This window comes from Macrobrachium nipponense, chromosome 13 (assembly GCF_015104395.2).
Source record: "Macrobrachium nipponense isolate FS-2020 chromosome 13, ASM1510439v2, whole genome shotgun sequence".
NCBI classification, from domain to species: domain Eukaryota; kingdom Metazoa; phylum Arthropoda; class Malacostraca; order Decapoda; family Palaemonidae; genus Macrobrachium; species Macrobrachium nipponense.
In genome coordinates, this window is record NC_087206.1 from 85,326,170 (window position 1) to 85,351,995 (window position 25,826).

At 41.5% G+C, this 25,826-nt stretch overlaps 1 protein-coding gene across 2 annotated transcripts in view; it reads right to left on the reverse strand.

The window, feature by feature from the left end:
- Positions 1 to 25,826, reverse strand: part of LOC135225163 (uncharacterized) — a 248,667-nt gene that overhangs the window by 22,127 nt on the left and 200,714 nt on the right. For both annotated transcript variants that reach the window (XM_064264399.1, XM_064264398.1), the window contains exons 16-19: positions 20,699 to 20,891; positions 16,400 to 16,571; positions 14,860 to 14,952; positions 3,431 to 3,608 (exon numbers count right to left, since the gene is read on the reverse strand). In XM_064264399.1, coding sequence (XP_064120469.1) covers positions 3,431 to 3,608; positions 14,860 to 14,952; positions 16,400 to 16,571; positions 20,699 to 20,891 — 636 coding nt within the window. The remainder of the gene's footprint in view (positions 1 to 3,430; positions 3,609 to 14,859; positions 14,953 to 16,399; positions 16,572 to 20,698; positions 20,892 to 25,826) is intronic.

A 25,826-nucleotide genomic window follows, 5' to 3' on the forward strand; every position in this document is an offset into this window, starting at 1 on the left:
TTACTGAGCTCTAAATACATACGACAAAAATAGCTGATGGTGCAGCGTAATAGCACTGAGGGAATGATATCTACTGTTAGCCAAGAAAACCCTCATCCTTCAACACAGCACAGATGGTAAAATTCTTTTTTATCTTAATATAGGCTGGTGAATATGCCCATTGAAACTAGGCTAAGTAGAGCAGCTGTTGTAATTAGTATGAGCACAACAGTTGGACAGTTAACACCAATTTTCTCATGCATTAGTAAGGTAATAAGTACTGTACAGTACTCGCAATGTTAACAAGTAGATCTGATATGGCAGCCAGCAAAACATATATTGAACACTTACCACAGAAACTTGTTACTAAGCACAATTTACTGATGAACTCACCTGTGTGTATACCTGTGCAGCAGATATGAAGGAAAATAAAAGTTAATGCACTGCCTTTTTATACAAAGCTACGTGAAACTTTCCTGGCTTTTAAGCAGTGTTATAAAGTTAAAGAAAATACTTGGTTGAGTTAATTACTTAAAATGAAATAAATACAAGTAATTTTTTGTCAAAATCAAATACTTAATTCTGTAATATAAAAAATAATGGTGATCTAAACACATGAAAAAATCAGATTTACGAAAATTTTCAGTTTATGAAAACTTTTTTCAAACTTCATTTACAAGGCTAGCAATATATATATACTTTTATGAGAAAAGGTCAAATTCATCACTTGACTAAAATAATACTGACAACAACTGTTACAAAACTACATTTGTAGAATCCCTTAGAATACCCAAATATGTACTAACAAGGGAATTTTTGTTTTTAAGACAGGCACACTAATATTTCTTTTAGTTTTCAAGTAGGTACTTTTCTCTCTGATTTGTTTCCCAGTCTTAGCTAAACATAAAAATTCTCTCTGCCCTGGCAAAACCATAAAAACAATTTCCTGTTTATATTGTTTCTAGGAAAATTCCCATTGCTACCTGAACAGACCTAACACTGAAAATAGGACACAACCATGCTCTGAACTATAACAGCATTATCATTATTATTATTATTCAGAAGATGAACCCTATTTAAATGGAAAAGACCACAGGGGCCATTGACTTGAAATTCAATCTTCCAGTGATTATGATGTTCATTTGAAAGAAGTGACAGAAGGTTAAAGAAAAATACAAAAAGAGATCACTTATGAAAAAACACATAAATTAACAAATATGACACATTTTTAATCAAATTGTATTTTTCAAAGCTAACAAACCTTTGGTCTTAACAATAGGATAATCTTCTAGTGCCAGCTGGGAATTGATTAAAACAATCAAAGATGGTAAAACAAGGAATCTGTGGCATCTGGCAACTCAAGTGTATACGAAGTGGAAGCTGGTCACCAACTAGGCTTGGTCCCTCGTGATGCGTCAGTATTTCTTTGACCGTCTTGGAGATTAGTCTTGCTTTTGCGCTCTCCTTCCCAAGCCGGTTTCTTTGTTAGCCTGTGATTTATTTGTGCTTTGCTTTCAGTGTGTGCATGTGTTTGCCTGCTTGTCTTTGAACATGGATTCCACCAAGAGTTCTAGGCCCCATCAATGCATGTGACTGGGCATTCCAGGATTTCCATGTTAGAGGTTTTTGGCCCCTTTCAATACTAACCCCCATTACCACTTAAGGTAGGTGCTGTTCCAATTTTTGTATTATCACTAACCCTTCCCCAGAGTGTTGTTGTCCTTGGCCTGTGTCACAGTGGAAGGCTTTCTACAAGAAGAGGGAGCACCATAGAGTATCTACTTGTCCTTCTTGGGAAGGTTTCTTGCCTCCCTGAGTGGCAGTTCGGCATCCCCTTCAAGAAATTTTCCCTCTACTTCTTTTGTCACCATGTCTCCTTCCTTTTCTTCCATTGATTCATCTTTGGAAGTATTGGGAGTTGCACAGGATGATTTTATGTATAATGTGGCCCCCTCTCTCATGGGGGGTAATCTCCCTTCTGGAAGGGAAGAGGCTACTCCATCTTCTTCCTTTGTTATCACACAAGATGGCTGCTGTTTCGGTGTCCCTAGGCCTATTGTTCCATTTCATGTCTGCTTGCCAACCTCCTCCAGTCCCCCCTCCTCCAGGTCTCCACTACTTTGGCTCTCGTGTGCTGCCACCTAGCAGAACACCATAGAAAACTGATGCTTACTGGGTCAGCTCTTATCTCGGCGTCAGTAAGGCCATCGACTTGCACTGACATTCTGAATGCCATGATGTCACTCCCAGCATCCTCTCAGCCTATGACATCAGGTGCGGTGATGTATCTTCCACCGCCTGTTGCTGTGATGTCATTACCATCTTCATCTATGACATCATCGCAGTCTCTTGCTGAGCTATCGGAGACGTTCCTTCAAGCAGTGGTTGAAAGGCTGGACTGTTTTTTGTGAGAGGTATCCTGTACTTTTTAGCGAGGAGGGTCGTAGAAGGAGCGCTCCTTCTCCTCTGCCATCTCCCTCTCCTCCTCCCCCTCATTCTTGGGAGAGACGCTGGAGGATTCAGGACTTTGTTGTTTTGTCGTCTGGGAGTGAGAAGTTTGTTTCGCTGTCTTCCCAGTACGGAGATGTCTCACCCTTGCATGTACATATATGTGTTCCATTCATGACTGCCTTCACTCTCCTCAGTCTTCAAGCTGATTCTCTGTTACCTCAGCCTGTTAGTTCGCTATAAGATGCTATAAGATGATGGGGCTCCGGTTAAGAGGTCAAAGGTGCCTAATTCTCAGGTCGTTGATCCTGCACCTTCCAGGAGTTCTCTCCCAGAGGCTGTTGCTTTCCTTCCTGTTCTGCCTCACAACGAACATGTTTGCAGTGGGAATTGTGAGGCTGTGGAGTCAAGGACATGAGGCGGTTTGGGTCCGTGGAATTAATAAAAATGTAAAATCATAACCAAAACTCACAAAGTGTAGGACTGTTGGGAGTCACAACAAACCATAATATACTAAATAAAACTCAAGCTTTTGTTTATTACATAAATTAAAACCTGTTGAAATAAATATAGTGTGTACAAATGTCCTAAATGGTCCTTCAGTAAGGGAGCATAGGAGTAGGAGAAGGAAAACAAGCTTCTAGCTTGAGTATCTTGAGTCCTGAAAGATGTACTGTTGTTTCAAACAGGACAGCCTTGTTAATATGAATCACCCTTGGAACGATCAAATAGTCAATCCATTTTCTCCTAGATAAAGAGCAAACAAATACTGAAAATATCTGCTGCCTCCAGAGCAATTGCTCTGAAAGAAATATTGCCTAAAGTATGCCTGGTCTGGTACTGACAATATTATCAATGCTGCATTTCCTTCTGTCTTTGATATTTCATTCATTCCCTCAGATCTACCACTCCTTATCACGCCAATTGTCTATTGCTCTAATTTCCACTTCTCTCTGAAGGATCAATGAATGGCTGAACAATGAGGGGAAAAACTGTGAGTTACCCAATTTCTGGTGGCGCAGGTAATTCCTTCTTGAAGTCATCCTTTCCTAAGAGCCAGTAAGTAGGCATTTCTCCTTTGCCTTTTAGTTTGGTCAGTCCTCTGTATTCAAGATGATAGCCCCCAGCTTCTTTAAGAACAGAGGAAGTTTGTTCACTAATATGGATACGCCAAGCTGAACCTGTTGGTGGAATCAAGCTTGGTGTGAGACAGAATGCTCAAACGAAGATTAACTAGCTATGATAAACGTATTTTACTTCATATAAATTGAAAACCATTGACCTTAAGCATATTTTCAGGGGTAATAAATTAAAAAAATTATAAAAGGATTTAATAGTCTACTGATATTCTGCTAATGAATTGTTCAGAACCACCTGTAAAATATAAAATAGTAGCAACTTGGACTGTTACTGAGAGTAATTTAATCCATTGTTAAGTTGAATTTTGACTTCTTTCAAAAAACCATAGTATTTTGATTTCATGCTTTTTTTAAAAATTGAACCTTTGTTAAATTTTTATATAATTCTACAATTTATTTATACATTTCAATAAAGTTCCACTTTTCCCCAAATAAATCAGTATATCTTACATATAGGCAGTCCCCCAGGTTACAGCAGGGGTTCTATTCCCTGCAGGGCACTGTAAGCCAAAAATTGCCTTATCCTGAATCATCATCATTATAATGGGAATAAATAGCACTTACAGCACTGTAAGCTTTAAGTCTGGGTTACAGCACCGTAAAGCAGGTAACGGAGCCATAAATACACTTATGGCACTGAAAAATTATGATTAACACTGCCATCAGGCAAGCACTGTATGTCCGGAACAATGTAACCCGAATCTGACGTAACCCAGGGACTGCCCGTAATTATTTTAGATTTTAGCAATAATTTTTTAAAATTATAGGTATGGTACCACAAGCAGATTAAACTGTTTTTGGAGCAAAATTTATCAAACCTATTAGATAGAAAATATTGTCTGTGGCTACAAATACAGATCCAGGCACCTAGAATGAAATCTAGAGAAGTACACCACCACAGCATACCCTTTTTCCAAACTTTCCTACTGCAAATATGGCCCATACTTGTAGCCAAATCTACAGATATGAGCGTTCATCCTACGTTGTAAATTCTGCAGTTACAGAAACCACCCCTCAAGATTCTAATATACTAAGGTATAGGTCATGTATGGAAAGTACACATTATTACATAGCCCATACCTTAGTATTAAGAATCTTGAGGTATGATTCCCATTCCTATAGAATTTGCAACAAGCCTAGGATACATGCCTATATCTGCAGCCACTTACAAAAATATTAGGTGCTGAGTTTGGATGCTACTTGAAACCTAACAGCAAATACGTACATAAACACATTCAGCGGACTCAAGGTACTGCAGTTCTCAAATGCCGCTTCCACTTCAAGCAAATGATGGGTTGTGAAAATCAACTTACATCTTTGAAGAATGGCAGAGAGTGACAGGTTGTTTAAAACCTAATCAAGTAGCTACTGCTCTGATTTTGTGAATTTAATTTTAATAGTAGGTAAGACGTCCTCTTCAATCTGGGAATGTACATCAAGAATAAGATCCCTTAAAAAGAAAAACAGGGCGTTCTTTGTAAGTCCCATGCAGATAAAGCTTTAATGTTCTCACAGGACAAAGAGCTCTCTTTTCCTCTGAACCCAGGATCTCTATTAAGCTCTTAATGTTATATAAGAATGAAATCAGGTCTTGGATGGGATCTCATTTTTTGCAAGAATGCCAAGGGTATAAGAACAGACTGCATCTCCTCATCAGAACCCCATCCTTCTGTCACTGGCAAGGCAACAAGGAAGAGGGTCTTCCTAGCGAGATTCCTTAAGGTCGCAAAACTAAGGGGTTCAAAATGTGGACTTTAAGACCACATCCAAGTTCCAAGAGACTAGTTCTCCTTTCTTCTGTTTGCAAGTGTCGAAAAATCTAATGAGATCGGATATATCCTAATTCAACGATAGTATATCTAGGTCCCTATGTCTAAAATCAGAGCTCAGTACAGCCCTGTAACCTTTAATGTAGAAGAAGATAGGCCTCTAGATGGCCTCAGATAAAGTATAAAATCTGCTAACTTTGCTATAGACATCTGAGAAGACGAGATGTTAAGTCTTCTACACCAAGTGCAGAAGACTGACCACTTGGTTTGGTAAACTTTGCTACATGACTGCCATCTACACATAGCAACAGCTTCCCCACCTGATTTTAAAAAGCCTTTTTCTCTGAGGAGCTCCCAAACAGTCTATATCCTGTCAGAGCCAGAGTGGACACTCCTTGATTGAAACGCCTGAAGTGAGGGTGTCTGAGCCTTGGAAAGTCTACCAGTTGCCCTAAAAGGTTCAGGAACCACTCCTTTAGCGGCCAAAATGGGGCTATTGACGTCGTCACATTCTGGTAGGAACTTAATTTGTTTAAAACTTCCAGTCTTGTAGCATGACATCTGTCACCCATGCTAAAGGATCTAGGACGGTGAACAAAACAGAGGAAGTCAATGGTTCCCGGAAGTTGTGAAGAGATCCAGAGTTGGTTTTCTCCACAGCTTCCATAGATCTGTGCAGACTAATGATTCCAGAGTGCATTCTGTGGGGAGGACCTGTCTTTGGTGGCTGAGTTCATCTGCCAAGACATTCAGTTTGCCTTGGATGAGCCTCATAAGAATCCTGGTATGATTCTGGTCCGCCCAGAGAAGGTCCTCGCTGCTTCGCAGAGAGAGAAAGAATGGGTCTCCCCTTGCTGCTTCTTTAGATAAGAAAGAACCAAATGGACTGCCACTGTCTTGATGGAAACCTCAGTTGCAAATGCTTGCAATCCCAGGTGAATTGTTGTCAGTTCTTTGACACTGATATGCCAATCCCTTTGTTCTTTGGGACACCTGGGTCACTGAGAAAACAAAAGTGTCTGGGTGTGTTCTTCTGTCCCAGCTGACTCTTAGGAAGAACTGCAGGTTCCTCATATGAAGTCTTCCTAGGGTAACAAACTGTTCTATGGATGATAGAGTCCTAAAGAGACTCATCCATTTGTTGGCAGAGGAGGTTTGGAGAGAAAGGAATTTGTCCACTTTCTGGAGATAGGATTCTGTTCTCTTTGGGGGACATAAAAGCCCAAACACTCCAAGAGTTTATTGTCAACCCTGTCATGGTAATCGCTTTATAGCAAAGAATTGTAAGTTACAGGAAAGGAAAACACATCTTCTTCGAGAAGTACTGTAGCAAGGAGGCATTCGTGCACGTGTTGGAGGCGCCTGTTCTCATGATTGTTCTAGAATCGCCAGGCGTGTTGTGGAATGCAACACGCGCCATCAAGTTGTCAGAAAACGCTGTGAAATATGATGCAATATTTCGTCGAGATCCTTCTAAAACGTTCCTGTCATCTCGGGAGTCTGTGATGTTCGCTGGTAGGCCCCGCCCCCAGATCGCCATATACTATATACGACTGACGAAGTAGGAGAGATCAGATCATCAGAGAAAGATAAGAGAAGATGGAACAGATGAAGGATAAGAGAAGAAGAAGGCGCACGAGAGTTTGATCGGAATCTGGTTAAGTTGTCCACAGTAAGAGAGAGTGACAAGGATTTTCCGACATTGAGCAAGCCTTCAGAGAAGAAACGTCCTACAAGTTGGTTTTGAGGAGAAACCTGCCCTTCAAGTATCAAGAATAGACATTGTTCTCTGCAGTACGGAGTCAAGAAGACACCTATAGTTATACTGCCCTCTTTTGTGAAGCTGTCGCTTCGAGCATTGATTTTCGACAGCTGCAAAAGTGGCCAAGTATTTCATTACGTCACTGTTTCCCCAGTTCACATACTGTAAGATTTTATCTTTGTTATGTAAATAGAAGAAACCATTCTGCATTTATCTTTGTTAGTAAGCTTGTAAATAAACTTTTGTTCTGTTTGTGTTCCTTTCTATATTCGTATCCCGAGTTTCAACTGCTGGTGTTGAATCTTCTTTGTTTATTATAATATTGAACCTGTAGCGGACCTCTGGGGTCCGTGACATTAGCGGCGACCTTGCTAGGCCATTCGGCACCTCAACAGATTGAGACAGGGAGAATATAGAAGGAGCCAGAATGAGTGAGATGGTGAAAGAGTTTATTGAGTCGGGTAAACTTCTAGGTCTGGAGGGGAATGATCTCTGTATGTTGAAAAGAAAGAAAGAGAAAATTATGAGAGAGATGAAAGAGCAGCTGAGAGAGAAGTAATGAAATTGCAACAAGAGAGAGAAGCAATGAAAATGCAGCAAGAGAGAGAAGCAATGAAAATGCAGCAAGAGAGAGAAGCAATGAAAATGCAGCGAGAGAGAGAAGCAATGAAAATGCAGCGAGAGAGGTAATGAAAATGCAGCAAGAGAGAGAAATGTTGGAAATGCAGCAGGAAGAAAGAGAGAAAGAATGTATGCATGAGCAGGAAGAAAGAGAGAAAGAACGTATGCATGCGTTGGAAATCGCTAGGTTAAGGCAAAGTACTCGTAACAGTCAGACAGGCGAGAACGAAAGTGGAGCTGATGGTTTAGGTATGAGTGCAGTGTTGAAATTAGTACCAAAGTTTGATGAGGAAGACGTAATGACATATTTCATGTGTTTTGAGAAGTTAATGGAAAGAGTAGGTTCTCCCAAAGACATGTGGACTTTATATTTACAGTCAACTTTGAGTGGTAGGGCGCTTACTCTGTATAGTTGTATGCCTAAGGAGGAATGTGATGATTATGATATTGTGAAAGAAACTGTTCTTAGTGCGTATAGGTTAGTACCCGAGGCGTACCGTAAGAAGTTGAGGATTTTGATGGTTTGAAGAACTTAGTGTTGTTAGAAAACTTCAACGATAACGTATCCCCTGAGATTAAGCTTTATATAGAAGATAGGCGAGAAGTATCTTTTGCAGGAGCAACTAGGCTAGCAGACGAATATAGTTTGACTCATAATTTAAGTGTCAGTGAGAAACGAAATGATCCTTGGTCTGGTAGAGTACAAAGCAGTAAAAGTTTCAGTTCTAGTAATAGAAATGCGAGTGAAAGTGACTATTCCTGTTATACATGCGGAAAACCTGATCATACGTCTAAGGTTTGTAAGAATAAAGTGGCATCTAGTGGCTCAGAATTAACTTGTTTCCGATGTAATGCGAGAGGGCATTTAGCGAGAAATTGTGCAGTAGAAAGGAAGGATGTAAGAAACCAATGTCTCTAGTTAACCTTTTGTCAAGTAAGGATGATGTGATGAGAGAAACTAGGAAATTTTTTGGTGAATTTCTGTCAGAAGGTGTAGTTTCCTCTCTTGGAGGAGTATATTCGAGAGAAGTAGTTTTGCTTCGAGACACAGGAGCTGCTGTCTCACTAATTAGGAGAGAGTGTGTGCCAGCCAGGGCAGAAATCAATATGGAAGAAAAAGTCATGTTAGGTGTATTTCCTAACACTTGTGTTCTTTGTCCTTTGTTGAAGTTAAATTTAGAAAGTCAGGTAGTGTCAGGAGAAGTGAAACTAGCAGTTGTTGACAGTTTGCCCATTGATGGCGTTGACATTATTGTCGGTAATTACTTAGCTTTATCCAAGAATGTAAATCCTGTTGTGAGTGAGATTCCAGTGCCTGAAATGGTAGTAACTAGGTCAGGTTTAGATACAGACGTAGACTACGGTCATAGTTTGTTCGTGGATTCGAACGAGTGTGAGTTCGTGGATTCGAACGAGTGAGTTCGTGGATTCGAACGAGTGTGAGTTCGTGGATTCGAACGAGTGAGTTCGTGGATTCGAACGAGTGTGATAGAGGTGGCAAGGTTGATCTTGGCATGAGTGTGGCTGAGAGACCTGACTCTATCGGTGTTGACAGTGATAGCCAAACGGAAGGTGCAGCTGTTGAGAGTAACGTAGTTGATGTAGTGGAATCAAGTAATAGTTACGGTGATGAATTAGGCACTAACCTTTTGAATAAGGATGAGCTAGTCAAGTTTCAGAGAGGATGAGACACTAACCCGAATTTTTTAATGTGAGCTGGATGATGATCTCGATGATGTGTGTAAGGAAACTTTTTGTCTGAAAGACGAAGTTTTGTGTCGTTATGTTCGGCCTAAGTCAAGTAGTAAAGAGGAAATCACCGAACAATTAATGGTTCCTAGGAAGCTTCGTGAACTAGTTTTGAAGTTAGTACATGATGAGCAAGGACATTTGGGAGTAAATAAAACTTTCAAGTGTATTAGTAGGGTGTGCTTTTGGCCTAAAATGAGGAGTGACGTAAAGAGGTATGTTTTCAGCTGTCATGAATGCCAAATTGCCGGGAAACCGAATCAAGTAATTCCCAGAGCTCCATTGTGTAATATTCCTTCAGTAGGCGAACCTTTTGAGAATGTAGTTATCGATATGGTCGGACCTTTGCCTAGAAGTAAGGGAGGGAGTATATATCTGTTGACAATCATTGATAGACTAACCCGCTATCCAGAGGCGATACCCGTAAGAAGCTGTAACACAAGGACCGTAGTTAAACGATTGTAGATTATTTTTCTACGTTTGGTCTGCCTTGTACTATACAGAGTGATAACGGTAGTAATTTTGTATCCAAATATTTCAAGGATAGAATGAAAGAGTTAGGCATTAAACTCGTAACTTCCACACCTTATCACCCCGAATCACAAGGCATTGTGGAGCGGTTTCACCAAAGGTTAAAGAGTTGTTTACGGAAATTGTGTAAGAACTTCGAACACGACTGGGAAGAAAAGTTACCTTTTGTTCTGTTAGCTTTAAGGTTGGCATCGAACGACACTACAGGATTTAGTCTTTTCGAGCTGGTTTTCGGTCACACCACTAAAGGTCCTTTGGAAATGTTAAAATGTAACTTAATGTTTAAAGAAGGTAGAGAAGACTAAATAACTAATCTAGAGTATTATAAATACAATTTAAGAGATGCTTGGCAACTAGCAAAGGAGAACGAGGATGCTTGGCAACTAGCAAAGGAGAATGAGAGTGGAAGTCAAGGGGATACTAAACAGAAACATGATCTGAGAACAAAGGAGAGAAGGTTCTGTGTGGGAGATAAAGTTTTAGTACTAGTCCAGAAAGAAGGTCCCTCTTTATCTCATAAGTTCGAAGATCCCTTTTCAATTTTGGAAAAGAGGGGAAATCTACATTATTTAATCGATATGGGTAAGCATAGAGCAAAGTGGATGCATGTAAACTTGATTAAGAATTATAAAGAACGCCCCGTGCCGTGGCCACCGCCCGTGTTCGTAGTAACGGTGTTACAGAAAGAAATTAGTTTTGAGAAAAACTCAGAGGTGCTTAAGAAGTTCCAGATTTTCAATTAGAGTTCAGAAAGGGAAAAATTAAGAGGAAAGGATAATGTTATAGCTGATAGCCACTCTAGAGATTTTTCAGAATGAGTAGCCTGATGACCGATTTCTGTTTTGGCATGAATGGGTGAGTGAATGGAGAACTGTGCGTGTTTAGCTGGATTAAAGCTTTATGCAGAATTGTTCCCCTGCTGTTTGATTCTTGTTTCTCTTTAGAAAAAAATAAAATCAGTTGATTTCCTTTTTTTTTCTTTTGGGGAAATGTGTTATGATAATTGCTTTATAGCAAAGAATTATAAGTTAAAGGAAAGGAAAACGCATCTTCTTCGAGAAGTTCTGCTGCAAGGAGGCATTCGCACACGTGTTGGAGGCACCTGTTCTCATGATTGTTCTAGAATTGCCAGGCGTGTTGTGGATCGCAACATGCGCCGTCACACCGTCAGAAAACGCCGCGAAATATGATGCAATATTTCGTCGAGATCCTTCTAAAACGTTCCTGTCATCTCGGGAGTCTGTGACGTTTGCTGGTAGGCCCCGCCCCCAGATCGCCGTATATATACAACTGACAAAGTAGGAGAGATCAGATCATCAGTGAGCGATCAGCAGAGATCATCAGATCATCAGAGAGAGAGATAAGAGAAGAAGGAACAGATGAAGGATAAGAGAGGAAGAAGGCGCATGAGTTTGATCGGAATCTGGTCAAGTCGTCCACAGTAAGAGAGAGAGAGTGACAAGGATTTCCGACATTGAGCAAGCCCTAAGAGAAGAAACGTCCTACAAGTTGGTTTTGAGGAGTAACCTGCCCTTCAAGTATCAAGAATAGACATTGTTCTCTGCAGTACGGAGTCAAGAAGACATCTATAGTTATACTGCCCTCCTTTGTGAAGCTGTCGCTTCGAGCATTGATTTTCGACAGCTGCAAAAGTGGCCAGCAAGTATTTCATTACGTCACTGTTTCCCCAGTTCACATACTGTAAGATTTTATCTTTGTTATGTAAATAGGAGAAACCATTCTGCATTTATCTTTGTTAGTAAGCTTGTAAATAAACTTTTGTTCTGTTTGTGTTTCTTTCTATATTTGTATCCCGAGTTTCAACTGTTGGTGCTGAATCTTTTTTGTTTATTATAATATCGAACCTGTAGCGGACATCTGGGGTCCGTGACAATCCCCAAATATGCTATCTCCTGTTCTGGAGTCAGCTGGGACTTCTGTAAGTTGATTAACAAACTCAAGTCTTGGGTTAGTAGAAAGATTTTATGAAGCTTGTACTTGTCTTTCATCGGAGATTGAAGGAGACAACTGTTCATGTAAAAGGAGGTATTTATGACCATAAGATGGAGCCACCTTGCAAGTGGGGGGGGCAGGTTCGAGAACACTAGTGAAGACTTGCAGAGCTGTCAAGAGGCCTAGGCATAGGGCTCGAAACTGATAGACTTGATGCTGGAATATAAATCTGAGGCACTTCCTGAAGTCCAGCAACGTAGAAGTAAGTATCCTGCATGTCAATAGAGACCATCCATTCTCCCTGGTAGATATAGTTCTGTGGAAGAGAATATCACCTTTGCCGAAGAAAAAGCTGATCTCCGAGAAGAGCCAATGAGCTTGGAGAAGTCCCCCCCCAAAGGGAGGAGGCAGCAACATCCAAGAAAGTAGCTTCTCCTGTGGCAAAAGACAGATACCTCCAACGTGACAAACAGGAGGGAGGAAAACTGAAGGAGGTCTTCCCTTGCTCTCTCTTTTTAGAGAGCCAGCCCTCTTTGTCGTGTAATGCCTTCCTTGCCGAAGAAGAAAGTACCATCTTAGGTAACCTGAATGACTCCACAGGTAGATTACTCATTAAGGAGGTGAACGCAGGTGAAGCCGGGGCCACTGGAGAGAAAAAGGTAGAGAAGCTATGAGCAAATACGTCAGTAAGGCTGCATAAACAGAGGGAGTAGAGTCCTGATCTACCTCCTCTTTTACTTGTGATGAAATTGGAGATAAGTACAAATCAGGTGCAGTCTTTGTTGCAGGAGAGGCCTTCTTAAGGAGTCCTAGAATGTTATCCAGTTGGCACTGGAAGGGAGCCAAGATCAAATCTGCAACTGAAGGCGCGGGTGCCTGATACATAGAGGTCAACAAAAAGAGCTTGAAAATTGGCCCTGCAAAAATTGGAGGTGGCACCACTAGACGTTCAGGCACTACTGGGCACAAAGGTACTACTGGGTGCGCAGGTGTCACTGAACGCTCAGATGCTAATGGGCACTCAGCTACTACTGAATACTCAGGTGCTACTAGGTGCTCAGGAGCAGAGGGTGGGTGCTCTAAGAGGGAATGTCACTTGTAAGATGATGGGCCCTTATGAGTGGAGGAAGTGCTTGGGCGCCAATACTATGCGATCTACAGCGGTGCACTCCAGTGAAAAACATTCTGGGCTGTCCAAGAGGCTGCAGGAGGGTTGAGAGATGCACTCAGGTTCTCTGATCATCCTGTATGGCAACGGAGGAGAGCTGATTGCACCCACTGTGCGCCTTTTCAATGGCTGCCATTCATCAGCAAATCGCTGATGGCACCTGTGTTCAGGACTGGACATCTCTGAACTTGAAGGTGATGGACATCTGAACAGATGTTTTATCGATGACTGTGTTGTAATCCAGGATGCAACTTCAGGTTTGACTGAGGGGGTGGCTACCCATGGGTAGACCCCACTGATCTCCCTTGGGCTTCCATTATGAGTCCTCCCAGGTTTAGGGGAGTATGATATAGACCTTTGTCAAGGAGAATCGGTGGGACGGGCAGCCACCTCTTCCACAATACTTCACTGGCACTTTTTTCACACACTTTGTCCATTGTCCATTAGGACTCTAACCGGAACCCTTACTTGGGCCATAGTGCTCACTATCAAACCAAACTTTTGATCAAATCCTGATTTGAGACTGGCAATGGTATTGGGTGAGAAGTGTGAGAGCCAGGTAAAGAAACAGGTGGTACAGCCGGAGAGCTAGGAATAGGGAATACTTTAAAAAATCCTGGCTAGCTAAGGTCTTCCTCTTCTTTATCTGTCCCTTTATAATTTAGCTAAATGTGAGTTCAAAACCCTCCATTTCTTCAGGTCCCAGTCTTTGCATTCATTACATGACAAAGCAGCAGAACACACTTGTCCCCAACAATTCGTGCAAAGTGTATGCAGGTAATAAGTTACTTTGGACAATCTCATATAGCAGCCTTTGCTGCAGTATCAAATACGAGTGGAACTAGAGTCCTACTTACTAATGTAAACAAGTCAACTACCACAATGTCTTCATCCATGAAAAAAACAGTCTTAATCATGAAAAAATTGGTCTCCCAAGAAAACCTAGCACTGTTATAATTTGACAAAGGCTACCAAAAGTCAAAATACTTCACCAATTGGTAAACAACCATCAACTGCAAAAGTGATCAAATTCAAAATAAGCTGACTGCTCATGACCATGTTAGTCATAAGCTGGCAGAACCAAATTGAAGCTCTTTGCTGAGTTGTTCCTCTTTTACCCCGAAAGTGGGAGGTGGCTAGTCACTTACACAAAACAAAAAGTGTTACCATGAATTTCAAAATTACTTAGTAAGTTACTTATATAAAATGAGTGTTTACCATTAAAAATTCACATATTGTTGAGTTTAACGATGTCATTGTGTTTACCCTATGTAGACTTTGTGTTTGCTCTGTGTAGACTTAAGTCTTGGTGCCAAAACAAATATGGCTGTCTTATCTCAACTGTATCAAGACAATAATCAAGCAGATTTTACATTAAATTTTGGTTTCAAATAATCAACTGGCAATTCATTCATACTGAGAGGTAAAGAGCAAAACGCTATGGTAATTAAATAAGTCCTTGAGTGTTGGGGAACAAATGACATAAGGCCACTAGATGATGTGCACAAAAAAAAAAGTACAGTAAAAGACTAATAATGATCATGATCCGGATCAGACAGAGGAATGGAATCTATAACCAAGTTATCATTAACAATGTCAATGATTGCATTTATACATTCAACTTTGAAAATATAACTTTTTTTTACACCATCAGAAAGTCAATCAAACTACTCCCATGGCACCATAAGTCTACAACATATACACAAAAGTGCAATTTTCCTATGAAATTGGTTTGTTTACCTGTCGACTCCATCCTTGAAGCTGTGTTAACTGTGTCACCAAAGAGGCAGTACCTGGGCATTGTCATCCCTACAACACCAGCACAGCAAGGACCTGAAATCAAATCAAAACATCTTTGGCCACAAAAATCCATTATACAATAATTCACTATCAAGGAAGTTCTGAATAAAACCCATATATGAGGGTCATTAATGATTAACAAAGAAATAAAAACATGCTACTGCATATATTCAGAATTAGTAGTGAAAACATGGTCAAACTGTCCTACATAACTTCTCTACAAAAATAGTAATTTTCTGCACAATTTTCTTTCTAAAATTATGTACATTCTCATTACTTAAAGATGCTTAACCCTCATAATTCCATTTCTATACTATGTATTTTATCAATTTGATAAGTGTGCCAATATAGCACCTCAATTTAACAGGCACTTTGGGGGTCTGGCTTGCTTGTAAGTAATGACGTCTGCTAAGTAACACACCCGATATATTAGAGCCTGTACTTGATATTTTTCAGATATCTTACAGCTAACAGCAATTCCTCATAGTTCCTATAGTAGATTCACATCAACCGTGCATTTGATGTCTAGGCCCGTCCTTTACGATGCTCCTGATTGGCTGCTGATAAGCCTGTCACAAAGCCGGAAACTCTCAGTCTCTCTCGAGAGTTCACATGGGCAGGATATATGTTCACCTCTCCTGAGGGATAAAGTTAAAAGAAGTATCCCTCAGGAGAGGTGGAACATACATCTTGCCTATGTGAACTCTCGAGAGAGACTGAGTGTTTCCAGCCCTGTGATTGGCTTATTAACAGCCAATCAGGAGCGTTGTAAATTTATCATGTCTAAAATGGTGCATAGCAAACAGTAATAATAATGAAGTTGGTAAGTACAAAAAGTCCACTAAGTTGTAGTCCTTTAAGTTGAGGTGCTACTAGGTAAAACTTCTGGCAGCCTATCATTATATGTAATTCAATTGAATATATGCTTGACCAAAAGCTGCAATTACGTATTGCAAAGTGGCAAAAGATAAAAGCGAAAAAGGATGTTTAATAAGCAGCTTTGTACAATTGCTTATCAGATTTTTTTTTTTTTTTACTGTTCTTAAGGGTAAATTAAAGAATTTGCAGGGAAGATGAGTGACGGCGACATTTCCTTCCAAGACACTTTTTTTTAGACTAAATATCCAGTGACAAAGAACTGTTCAAAGTTAACAATCACACAACAGACAAGGGTTCTTCATAAGTATAAAAACGACAAACTTGAAATACTTCTTTGATCAACCACTAAATGGTGACACACACACACACACACACACAAAAAGACTAGTTTTCTTTAAAACTTTAACTAGTACTGGCTACATAGTCTAAGCATTGAGCACAATAAAACAATCATATCATCCCAACATTGCTCAATACAGCTGTTGTTGCAACATCCCTAGACATTGGCTTACCTTGAATCAAATATGAAATACTTTGTAGATAGACCACCATTCAAATATAAAACCAGTTTGTAATTTTATATACTTTAATCATTCCATACCTGTATGGATGCCAATCCTAACCATGAGAGGAATGTTATGCAAGTGCCTGATCCTGAACTTGCCAGACAGGTGAAGAAGGTCGAGGGCCATTGTAGCTATCTGAGCAGCGTGGTCATCAATCCTACTTGGAAGTCCGCTTACAACCATGTATGCATCACCAATAGTTTCAACCTGTTGGGGACCAGAAGAAAATATGAAATCCTAAGGAGCTGTGGAAGTATGATTATCATGCATTGACAACTATGGCGTGACTCTCTCTCTCTCTGGTATTCCCAAGAGACTGGGAATGATGATCAAATAAAAGGGTTCCAAACTTATAGATCAGATAGAAAAAATAGGAATCAAGGGGGAACCGCAATATATGGGAAAAACAAAAAACAAGGAAAAATATATGAGCGGTAGAATTTGAATCTGAAAAATTAATGATAGTAATATATAGACCTCCTAATACTAAAGAGTTTGACTTAATAATTGAAAAATTGGATGATATATGTAGAAATCACAAGGACTGGACTATTCTCCTATCTGGTGACTTCAACTTTCCTTTCGTAGAATGGAAAGAACGAATAGGAGATTGTGGATGTACTTATACATATAAAAAAGAGAGTAATAGTAGTGCAGAAGATAAGAGGCAATTCGAAAAGCTATTAGATATGCTACTAGAATACAACATTCAACAAATAAATCACCTGCCAACAAGAAAGGAAAATACTTTAGACCTAGTATTTGTGAACGAGGTGAATTATGTTAAAGAAATAATAGTTTATAATGCGAGTATTTCAGACCATAATGTCATAGAATTAACAGTTCATTCCAAAGCAAGTGAAAACAGAGATAAGCAAGAAATGAAAAAGTGGGAAGGATATGGAAAATACAACTTCTACAGTAAAAATATAAAATGGTCAGAAATAAATGAAGAATTAAACAAAGATTGGGATAACATTTTCGTAAGCGATGACATAAGGGTAAATACGGAGATATTATATAAAATATTAGAGAAAATAGTGGATAAATATATACCGAAGAAGAAAAGTAAACATCATTCATGCATACCAAGAGACAGAAGGATCTTGTTCCAGAAAATCAGAAAGTGGAAAAAAGGTCTTGCAAAAGAAAAAAATGCATGGAAAGTTATAGAACTAAAAAGTAAGATAGAAAATGCAGAACAAAAGATTATACAATCAAAAGAAAATGAAAAACGGGAATTGGAAGAAAAAACCCTATTAAATATCAAGCAAAACCCCAAACTATTATACTCATATGCGAAGAAGATGAATAAAAGAAGAATAGAAATATTCCTCGAGAATTGAAGAGTTAACCGAATGAAAAAAAGGAAATTTGCAACATACTGCAGAACGATAATAAAGAAGAATAGAAATAGGTCCTCTGAGAATTGAAGGGAGATTAACGAATGAAAAAAAGGAAATTTGCAACATACTGGCAGAACGATATAAGAGAGAATTCACCACTAGAATAGATAATGAAGATAATGATATAGAAGTAAGGGACGAAAATAGTGAATATTTAGCTGACATAGAAATTAATGAAGCTGATATTGTGCAGGCAATTAATGAAATTAAAAATGGAGCTGCTGCAGGGCCTGATGGAATCCCTGCTATTTTGTTAAAGAAAGTAGTTCATTCTATCGCAAAGCCACTTGCAATATTATTAAGACAAAGTGTAGATACAGGCAAGATTTATGATGAGCACAAATTAGCATATATCACCCCTACTTTCAAAAGTGGATCAAGACTTGAGGCAAGTAATTATAGGCCTGTGAGTCTAACATCACATATTATGAAAGTGTATGAAAGGGTAATGAAGAAAAATATTATGAAACATTTAATAAAAAATAATTTGTTTAATATAGGACAACACGGTTTCGTACCCGGAAAAAGTACACAAACCCAACTGTTAGTCCACCGTGAGAACATATTCAAAAATATGAAAAGCGGAAATGAAACAGATGTGGTTTATCTAGACTTTGCAAAAGCTTTTGACAAAGTAGACCATAATATATTAGCAAAGAAAATTAGAAAACACAATATCGTAGATAAAATAGGAAGATGGTTAAAAGAATTTTTACACAACAGAAAACAGATAGTTATTGCAAACGATGAGAAATCGGATGAAACCAAGGTAATATCCGGTGTGCCACAAGGTACGGTGTTAGCTGCAATACTGTTTGTTATTATGATTGAAGACATAGACAGTAATGTTAAGGACTCGGTAGTGAGTAATTTCGCTGATGACACAAGAATAAGTAGAGAAATTACTTGTGATGAAGATAGGAACGCTCTACAAAGAGACCTTAACAAAGTATATGACTGGGCAGAGGTAAATAGGATGGTATTTAACTCTGATAAATTTGAATCAATAAATTATGGAGACAGAGAAGGAAAGCTATATGCATATAGGGGACCTAATAATGAGACAATCACAAATAAGGAAGCAGTTAAAGACCTTGGTGTGATGATGAATAGGAACATGTTATGCAATGATCAAATAGCAATTCTTTTGGCAAAATGTAAAGCAAAAATGGGAATGTTGTTACGGCACTTCAAAACAAGAAAAGCTGAACACATGATTATCCTTTATAAAACATATGTTCGTAGTCCACTTGAATATTGCAATATGATATGGTACCCACACTATCAAAAGGATATTGCACAAATAGAGAGTGTACAAAGGTCCTTTACAGCTAGAATAGAAGAAGTTAAGGACCTTGACTACTGGGAAAGACTACAATCATTAAAATTATATAGTCTAGAAAGGAGAAGAGAACGCTACATGATAATTCAGGCATGGAAACAGATAGAAGGAATAACAGAAAATATCATGGAACTAAAAATATCAGAAAGAGCAAGCAGAGGTAGATTAATAGTGCCCAAAACAATACCAGGAAAAATAAGGAAAGCACACAGGACATTAATCCACTACGCACCAGCATCGATAATGCAGCGTCTATTCAATGCGTTGCCAGCTCATCTGAGGAATATATCAGGAGTGAGCGTAGATGTGTTTAAGAATAAGCTCGACAAATATCTAAACTGCATCCCAGACCATCCAAGATTGGAAGATGCAAAATATACCGGAAGATGTACTAGCAACTCTCTGGTAGACATTAGAGGTGCCTCACACTGAGGGACCTGGGGCAACCCGAACGAACTGTAAGGTCTGTAAGGTAAGGTCTCTCTCTCTCTCTCTCTCTCTCTCTCTCTCTCTCTCTCATACTAGGCCAAGATTTAGTGGTAAGTTCATTGAATCTGACATTAAAAAATTGTATTATTATCAGGCAGACCATAGTAAATGATTAGGCAAATGAAATTCCACATTTTCATTAAAGTTATTACATATTAGGGCAAAATAGGCATCGTTAACAAGTCTAGGGCACAGTAAGGTGGATTGTGACTTTTGAATTTCGTTTAGAGACAAATTTTGCTTAGCGTCAGAGCTGCCAGGAACGGAACCCCTGCCCTTAACTGTACTGTATACGAAAATGAAACTGCTCAAGAAATCAGCTTTATAAAAACTTCAGCAAAGGGTGTTCATGAAATTGTATGCATAGGTACATATATCAATAACAGAAGATAGTAAAATTCTAGAAATAAAAACACAAACTAAATTCTACAAGGGGTTGGAATTTTATATCAATATTCCATTCAAACAAAACAATTATTAAATATACAATGCTGTTGAGGTGTTATCACCCAGATTCAAGGTCTGATAATCTGAAGCTCCTTCCCACTTATTAAATCAAGGCAATCTTTTTTGTTGCATAAAAAGAAACATATCTGTTCAAAATGCTCAAATTGAAACCAACATATATATTCTAATTGATTATAAGGCAATTGCATTATCTACAGATATCAGCGCAAAGAATAACTGGTAAAGTTTAACAGTCATACTTTATGATTTGTGCAGAAATAAAAAAAATGAAATGCTTTAATATCCTAATTACATACTCACCATCAGGTTAAGTTAAGTATATCTTAGTTTTACCAGACCACTGAGCTGATTAACAGCTCTCCTAGGGCTGGCCCGAAGGATTAGATATTTTTACGTAGCTAGGAACCAATTGGTCACCTAGCAATGGGAGCTACAGCTTATCGTGGGATCCGAACCACATTACATCAAGAAATTAATTTCTATCATCAGAAATATATTCCTCTGATTCTGCTTTGGCCGAGCTGAGAATCGAACTCAGACCACCGGATTGGTAGCTGAGCGCGAAAACCACTTGTCCAACGAGAAACTCACCATCAAAGACCATAAAATTTCAATATGCACATCTTTACCTTATACACATTGTAATGATTGATAGTGGAGTCAAAAGCAGTATAGAGGTCATTCAGCAGATCAACGACTTCAAAAGGTGTTGAGTATGCCGAAATGCTGGTGAAACCAACGATATCAGAAAAATATATGGTCACTTCATCAAACTCCTCTGGGGCAACAGGCATCCCCAATTTCAGCTGGTTGGCAACAGAGCTGAAAAAAAATTCAAGTACACAGTTGTCAGTAATTCATGATCAGCCAGTTTTCCTATGCTCATTATAAAAACACTGTACATATTACTCTAATTTAACCCTAACTTATATCCTAAAATACTGTGATGTACTACGTAAACCAGAAGATCCTAAAAAATGGAAAATGTTGAAATGTTATTTTCTGGGCTCAACCTGTGTCGCTCCGTGAAATGGTTCCTTTGATACTATTTTTAATGTATAAATATTGCTATTCATCCCAGAGAAAAAAGAGAAACAATATAATGCCAAGATAAATGGCTCGCTCACCTTTAATAAAGGTGTCTGTATAGATAAAGAGCGAGTGGATACCACTACCAGAGGTCCCTTGCCATTTAGCTTCTTCCTTCGACACAACCCCAACTACGGAGGAGCCGAACTATAGCCCTCACTACCCTCTACTACTACTGTGAGCGCCTCCACCGCCTGTGACGTCATTCCTTTGATAGCCGTCGTAGCAGACACACGCGTCTTTTCTTTTGTGCTGTGCCATTGCTATTTCCGTCTTTGGAATACTCCATTCAAGATGTCTCAAGCTTCTGCATCTATGTTAAGTACTGCTTAAGGTTTTTAGATCTCATTTTATGAAGATCTTCCTTGTTTTGATGTTATTGGTGTGAGATAGGTAGCGAGAGCGTCATCGTTCCCGCGCCGGCTTCTCCCCGACCGCATGGAAGTCTTGGTATGCCTTTGTCTCCCTTTCCATCATTACCCTTTAGCAGTATTTTATGATATTTATGACTTTATTATTTTGATTCATGCTCTAGCTTGATCATATTATTATTATTATTATTTTTTAGTCTAGCCTTCACGGGGGCCCCGTGCTCTGACCGCATGTTCGGGTCTTAGCCTAGCCTAGCCAGATTCCGTTCCTGTTAGGAGTACTATTATTATTATTTACGTTAGGACTGTGTTCTTTTGTGTTAGTCCTTGCGCCTAGTCTCCTGTTCTCGTTTTATCAACATACCGACTAGCCGCTTGGGTTAGGCTAACATACCCCAATCGTCAGATTGGCGATTAGCCTACCCCTCTGGACATGCTTTCTCTCGTTCTCCTTTTATTTCCTTTGTCCCTGTGTTAGCCTAGCTATTTATTTATCATTATTACATATCTGTTATTATTATGGTTATTGTGTGGCTATGTTCGATTTGGTCGGCCTTGGTTACTGCATAGCCTGGCCTCCCTCACCGCATGTTTATCGCTTGGCCGGGAGGGCCGATGGCCGATCACAGGCGAGCCACCCTGTTGCTGGTCTCCCCCCCCCACCCCTCGCCTCCCCCTCCACACCTTGCCCACCCACATTAGTGGGTGATGACTCGCCCGCTCATAGCTAGCCACCCGAGTCTGCATGAGGGGGGGGGTAAGCGCTCGCGGGGGTAGTGGGTAGGAGACCCTCCAGCACTCAGGGCTGCCGTACTCAGTCGCTTGGCTCACGGCTCAGGTTATCCCCCTCCCTTACCGTACCTCGGTCGGCCTTCGCGCACGGGAGGTGGGGTTCCCATCCCATGCCCACCCCCTCTCTCTCTCTCTATAGCTTTCCTCCCCCTCCGGCGGTCTCAGCTCCGGCCACCACTGGACTGTTTTTATGAGAGAGTACCTTATGAGCCGTGATCTTACTCGGGGGCCCCTTATGGTCCGTCCAGATCATACATAGCGCACACACACACATATTCTTATGATATTATTATTATTATTATCATATTATTATCATATTCAGTCCGGAGTCTCACACCGGGGGTTCTGTCTCATGTTCTACTTTTACCGGTTTCACGTTCCGAGAGCTCAGGTAGGCTTTCATTGACAATGGTTGTCCTGCTCCGGCCCCAGCGGAGTTACTCACCTCCCCCCCCCCCACCCCTTTTTAGCGTGCTACCTCGGGGGAAGTTTTACATTGAGACAGTTACCCCCCTGACCACTTTATGTTATAACCATACGCAGTTTCATGTACCATTTTTTATGTTATTACTATGTCTCCGAACCTACTGCGGCATGAATAGTTTATTTACATGATACTTGCACACTATATGTACTCTTTATTCGTCGGCTCCACTCCGGCGCCTATGAATATTGATACACTATATTTTAATACCTCCCCGGAGGTTGTCATCGGTACTCATGTATCCTTTGACTTACAGGTCTTGTGTTGCCAGGAGGTAGGCTGCAATGCAGTCCTACAGGACCCACGCGGTCACGAGGTTTGCCGCTCCCACGCCAGGTGCGCGGTAAGGGTAGTGGACTTTCTGGTGTGGCACCACGAGGGGTGCCTTACATGCTATGCCTTAGTTGGCCAAGCCTCTACTCTGGTAAGTATTACTCTCCGCCACAAGTCTTCCTTGGGTCCGGTGATGTTATTGCATATAATTGTATAAGTGTTCAGATTGACTATTACTTTATTCAGTCTCGACCTCGGTCGTTCCCTCCCTCTAATACTAACCCTCTCTTGCAGGGCTCTGATGAAGGGAAGGAGGCAGCGCTGACATCGCTCAAGGCCTGGGTCGGTGGCTTCGGGAGGAACTCCTCGAAGGGCCGCCTGTACATCCTGGCCCAGGACATGGCGGACCTCATCTTCCCCGGAGCGAAGAAGGGGTCAGTTGTGGACCCCCTAGTTGCCGCCCCCCTCATAGCCGGTATCAAAGCCCTGGTATCGCTACCGGCGGAGGACGACTTCTCAGAGGACGTCACAGAGGACGTGGCGGCCCTCAATTTGGACATAGAGCCCATGGCTATTGACTCCATGGGCACAGGTAAGGGTGTAGTAGAGGCAGGCTCTAGGGGGACTCAGGGACTTTCCCTGAGCCCTTCTCCTTCTCCTTCTCCTGATCCGTCTTCTTCCACTTCTTTCCGGGGATTCACGGAGAAGCAGCGGTCAGTACGTCCCAAGACTTCTTCCGTGGTCCCCAAGCTTAAGTCTTCTACTGGTAAACTAACAAAGTCCTTGCCGATGAAGTCAGCTCCCTCAACTGTCGCTAACACCCCGGCTCCCCACCCCGGGGCGGTCAGATCGAGGGCAGCTTCTTCATCTGTGTCGAGGTCCCCCAAGCACAAGTCTCGGAAGGAGAGGGCCCAGGCACCCCACTTCGACGCCGAAGCTTTCTCCTCCAACATCTTGGAGAGGATGGGAGACGTCGTAGGGAACTTGGTGAACGCCAAGTTCGGTACGATTCTCTCCCAGCTTACTAGCTCGGTTGAGGCCTCAGGTCAGTCGATCCAGTCCCTAGCGGAACAACTGATGGCTCAGGAGAATGCTCTAACAGGCACTTGGGACGCGATCGCGGCAGGGCCTTCACAGTCCGCGCAGGTATCAATACCTCCTGTCATGCCGGACTCCCGCCTACTCCCGGACTTCAAGGCTGCCAACCCCTGGAGGATTGCGACACACGCTCCATTTGTCAACGGGATGCTGACTATTGAGGGCATTGGAACTCGAAGGCTGGAGGACTTCGAGTTCTATCCTAGTGACCCTCAACCCCCATTCGTGGGCTACGTCCGTCTAACAGATGCAGCCATGATGAGGGAAGACAAAGTCCCCTAGGAGACAGTAATCCTTCCTCGGGAACAGGCACAACAAACTTGGCTGAGGTGCCTGGAAGAGTGGGAGTGTGAGAACTCCTGCATTACGGCCTTTAGGAGCCCTTTCACCATCTTTACTCCGGTGGAAGGCACTCCGCTCCCACTTACCCTTAAGGTAGTGGAAGCGACCTTCCAGGCAGCTCTTAGGGACGAGCCTATGCCTCAGCTCCGGGAGACGGAGCCCACCTCTCTCCTGATCCCCGGCTCTGACACCTACTTTGAGGGTGCGGTGCCTACCTTCTCAGTAGGCAAACTCAAGCCCTGACTACGCCACCACTCTCTTTAGTGAGCGGCTTCCCAGGTTGTCAGACTCTCTCATCCAGACGGAGTTCGATGCCCGGACCAGGTTGGCAAAGTCCCTCTCCTCCATGACGACAGCGGAGATGACGGCTCTTATTTACCAACAAGAGCCGTTGTTCAAAGTCACGGCAAAGGGAATGCTGCACACCATGCAGTGTGACCTTTATGACTTTCTAGTCGCCAGGAGGAATTGTAGGAAGCATGTCCTGGCGGAAGCCACCAACCGACATGAGCCTAAGAAGCTCATTGCTTCCTCAATTTGGGGGACAGACCTCTTCCCTGCTCCAGTAGTGGCGGGGGTCTTGCATGAGGCTTCGAAGGTTAATCAGAGCCTCAAGGTCAGGTGGGGCCTAGTGGCTAAGAGGAAGTCTGAATCCTCCGGCTCAAACCCTAGGACCAAGAAGAAGCCAAGGAAGTTTAACCCCTTCCAGGCTCCTCAACACGCTCTAGTCCAGGCAGTACAGGTGCCCCAGGGACAGCAGCACTCCTCCTCTAAGAGTCAGCAGCAACACCAGTTTTTGTTTCTGACTCCGCAGTCACAGCAGCCCCAACCTTCAACCTCCTTTGCTGTCTCATCGGCCTATAATCCGGCTTTCGAGACACAGGCCTTTCAGCCCTTTAACAGGTTTGCTAGAGGCAGCAGAGCTAGGGGCGCCTCTCACCATAGAGGATCTGGCAGAGCCGCAAGCAGAGGCAGAGGCTTCCGGGGGAGCGCACGGTGGTCGTCCCTCGGTAAGTCAGCAGTGAGAGTCCCAAGGTAGGAGGGAGACTGTACCTCTTCCGCCACCGGTGGAGGTTCAGCCCTTGGGCTCAAAGCATCGTGACCAAAGGTCTGGGTCGGAGTTGGCTAGAGGGCCCTCCTCCAACCAACAATTTCTATCAGAAACCAACAGCGGAATTGATAGAGTATACTCAAGAGTCAAGAATTTAAAGTTTCAAGGACGCTTGTTCAGTGTGCCAAAGAAAGACTCAGAAAAGCGAAGAATTATCCTAGACTTGTCCCATCTGAACTTATTCATTCATTGCGACA